Source organism: Trichomycterus rosablanca, chromosome 8, assembly GCF_030014385.1.
Source record: "Trichomycterus rosablanca isolate fTriRos1 chromosome 8, fTriRos1.hap1, whole genome shotgun sequence".
Lineage (NCBI taxonomy): Eukaryota > Metazoa > Chordata > Actinopteri > Siluriformes > Trichomycteridae > Trichomycterus > Trichomycterus rosablanca.
The window spans coordinates 10631318-10634974 of NC_085995.1; the positions used below are offsets into that span (position 1 = coordinate 10631318).

The window sequence follows — 3657 nt, forward strand, 5'->3', positions numbered from 1 at the left end:
TCCAGTAGCGACCTGTGCAGCTCTGGTGAATTCCATGCCCAGGAGGGTTAAGGCAGTGCTGGATAATAATGGTGGTCACACAAAATATTGACACTTTGGGCACAATTTGGACATGTTCACTGTGGGGATGTTGCCAGCCATTTAGACATTAATGGCTGTGTGTTGAGTTATTTTCAGAAGACAGTAAATCTACACTGCTATACAAGCTGTACACTGACTACTCTAAGTTATATCCAAGTTTCATGTCTATAGTGTTGTCCCATGAAAAGATATAATGAAATATTTGCAGAAATGTGAGGGGTGTACTCACTTTTGTGATACACTGTAAATGCAATAATTTAATTTATTTCACATTAATTATTTAATAAAAATCACTAATAATAAACCTCTTATTTTCTTCATACAGAATTTAGGCAAAATAAATTCTTGCTGGTACTCAAGATGCTAAAATAGCTGGTAAATGTCCCTTAATAGCTGGTAAACAAGTACATAGTTCAGTGCTCGTGCTACACACTCAGTGCTGCAAAAATAATCAGGCTCACACCTGCAATAACACCCAAGACTTCACATCAATTATAGTTCTACATTCATATATCCAGCCAATTCGACCATGCAGAGTGAAACCCATCATGTGTTGCATTCACAGTTTTTGCATCAAATTAAAAACAAGAATACTTCAGTGTACTCTTCAATTCGAAGCATTTTCACTTTGCAGGGTTTAGGGAGCCAGTGATCCTAAAGTTGATGCCATCTCCGGGCAGAGCAGATGGAATGAGAGGACAGAGCCAGCAGATGTACCAGTGCTTACCCAGGCACTCACGGATGTTGGAAAACACTCCGAGGCTGTAGGGCCTTCGGGTCGAGTACCATTCCCTCGTCGTCTGCCCTCTCAGCATCAGTCCCACGTGAAAAAATAGGAAGGCAGAGACCAGTAGGAATCCCACCACGCAGGTGTCGGCGATGAACGCAAAGGCGAAAGCCTGCGCCGTCACCTGACCTGGTCAGAGAGAACAAAGGTAAATAAGGTGAATATTTCTGGTCGATGCACAGCAATGCACTTAGTGACTCTTAGCCTTGTGTGTGGTTATTTTGCTATGGAAAACCAATCTGTGAAGATCCCATTAGTTACTGTGAAGATATGGACAGGCAGATTAGAGCTACAGTGGATCCCTTAAATTTTGGACACTTATACTGTGTTGTGGATTCGATTTCAAATGGACATAATTGACATGTTTATTAATGAATCTAAAATGATTTATTCAATTAATTTATTTACCCATAATGACTAAATAAAACATGTTACATATACACCAATCAGCCATAACATTAAAACCACCTCCTTGTTTCTACACTCACTGTCCATTTTATCAGCTCCACTTACCATATAAAAGCACTTAGTTCTACAATTACTGACTGTAGTCCATCTGTTTTTCTGCATGCTTTGTTAGCCCCCTTTCATGCTGTTCTTTAATGGTCAGGACTCTCACAGGACCACCACAAAGTATGTATTATTTAGGTGGTGGATCATTCTCGGCACTGCAGTGACACTGTAGATAAGACACAGCAATACTGATGGAGTTTTTAACACCTCACTGTCACTACTGGACTGAGAATAGTCCATCAACCAAAAACCCGTGGGCAGCGTCCTGTGACCTCTGATAAAGATCTCAAACATGACCGACTCAAACAGCAGCAATAGATGAGCGATCGTCTCTGACTTTACATCTACAAGGTGGACCAACTAGGTAAGAGTGTCTAAAAGAGTGGACAGTGAGCGGACACGGTTTTTAAAACCTCCAGCAGAACTGCTGTGTCTGATCCACTCATACCAGCACAACACACACTAACACACCACCACCATGTCAGAGTCACTGCAGTGCTGAGAATGATCCACCACCTAAATAATACCTGCCCTGTGGGGGTCCTGACCATTGAAGAACAGGGTGAAAGCAGACTAAAAAAGTATGTAGAGAAACAGATGGACTACAGTCAGTAATTGTAGAACTACAAAGTGCTCCTATATGGTAAGTGGAGCTGATAAAATGGACAGTGAGTGTATAGGTGGTTTCAATGTTATGGTTGACCAGTGTATGTAAAGGACTCTGGCAACATGGGGAAATGTTTGTAGTGGAAAAACATGATCTGCCTTTGTAGTTCACTGTGTAATCACTATAACCAATATTTAACTCCATGCACATTTAAACAAACATCTAGAGAAGTGACAGATTAGGTCATAAGATCAATTGCGTACTGTGTAGCTGTACCTGTGACCAGCATAATCCAGGGAACTAAAAGCAGCATCAAACTGTGCAAGGTGACTCCTTCCTTTAGAATGACGATAAACACCCCAGCATTCATCACAACAGCATAGAACAGACCGGCCCACATGAACAGCAAACAGCTCAGGAAGTAGCGGTAATTGCGGAAGCCCACGCACTGGCCGAAGAAAACGCAGTGGTGGTCACGGCGCAGCACGCACACGTTGCAGTCGTAGCAATGCGAGCAGCGTGGAGGTGTGTGCGCCTCACAGGTGTAACAATATCTGTCGAACGAAACAGAAATAGCTTCTTAATGTAACACCACTCAAAGTATCAAATTCAACATCATGTCAATAAAGGTTAGACCAAGTGAGAGCTGCTGGCTTTTAAATTAGATCCAGGCCGAGCCGAACAGAAGAAAAGATGAGTCAAATGCTTTACTAATACGATTAGGTCAATTACCTCCACCCCTGCCCGACACTATCCCCACTGAGGAAGACTCCTCGGATACTCGGGCTGGTTTTAACAAACAGCGAGGCGTTCCAGGTGATGCTTCCCAGCATGAAGCACTGCGCCAACAGGTGCATGGTCTTCCAATAAACTGACCACTGTGATTTCTTTTGATCTGGTTCGAGGGGGGCCTCCACCAACACCAGATAGCTCACTTCAGCAGTGATGGAGAATACCAGAGCTGTATTGAGCATGATGGGCAGGTGGCGGCACCACTTCTCCACCCCACACCATAGTCTGCTCCCAAAACTGACCATTATTATGATGGGATCTGTCTTAATAACAACAACACTGCTGCACTATTTAAAGAGGCACTTATTACTGTGGTACTGGTAATACCACAAAATCATAGCTGATCCCCATTGACAAGTGTGAATTCATAAAATACTGCAGTTGTGGTGATAGTCTTCACCAATTAATGCCTGTGTAAATATAATACAATATAATGATATGCAGTGCAATACAATACTGATAGCTTAGCTTAGCCAGTTCGCTAGCTAACTCCACACACAGTACTTTACAGGTAGCAGCCTTGTTGCACACCAGCAGCCGGTTAGCGGCTAAAATAATCGTTTTGTATTATTTACACCGGCTCCTCGCTTCATTTAATAATTTCTATTGTAGTAAAGTTCAAGTGACATTACGAAAGCTAAAGAGCTAATTGGCTAGTCAACAAGACCTGGTTCGATACTTGATTATTGTGTTGCACTTAAAGCCGTCCCATACGATCAATGGCTGCGACACAGGTTCCTATGTACAAAAAATAAGGGACACTAGAGCAGCATAAACACTAAAAACATTCGTCTAATTTATAGATTATTACTTTTGTCACACTTTAAAGTCCACGAAAAGGTTACTTGGGGGGGGGGGGGGGGGGCACAGCACTTAA

General features: G+C 42.5%; 1 protein-coding gene across 1 annotated transcript; it reads right to left on the reverse strand.

Annotated features, from left to right (window-relative positions):
* Positions 1 to 391: 391 nt before the first annotated feature.
* Positions 392 to 3035, reverse strand: zdhhc24 (zinc finger DHHC-type containing 24). Its single transcript, XM_062999851.1, has 3 exons — positions 2721 to 3035; positions 2265 to 2542; positions 392 to 997 (listed from the first exon to the last, which is right to left on the reverse strand). The coding sequence occupies exons 1-3, from the start codon at positions 3023 to 3025 to the stop codon at positions 705 to 707; spliced, it is 876 nt and encodes a 291-aa protein (XP_062855921.1). The 5' UTR covers positions 3026 to 3035; the 3' UTR covers positions 392 to 704.
* Between the last annotated feature and the right edge of the window lie 622 nt (positions 3036 to 3657).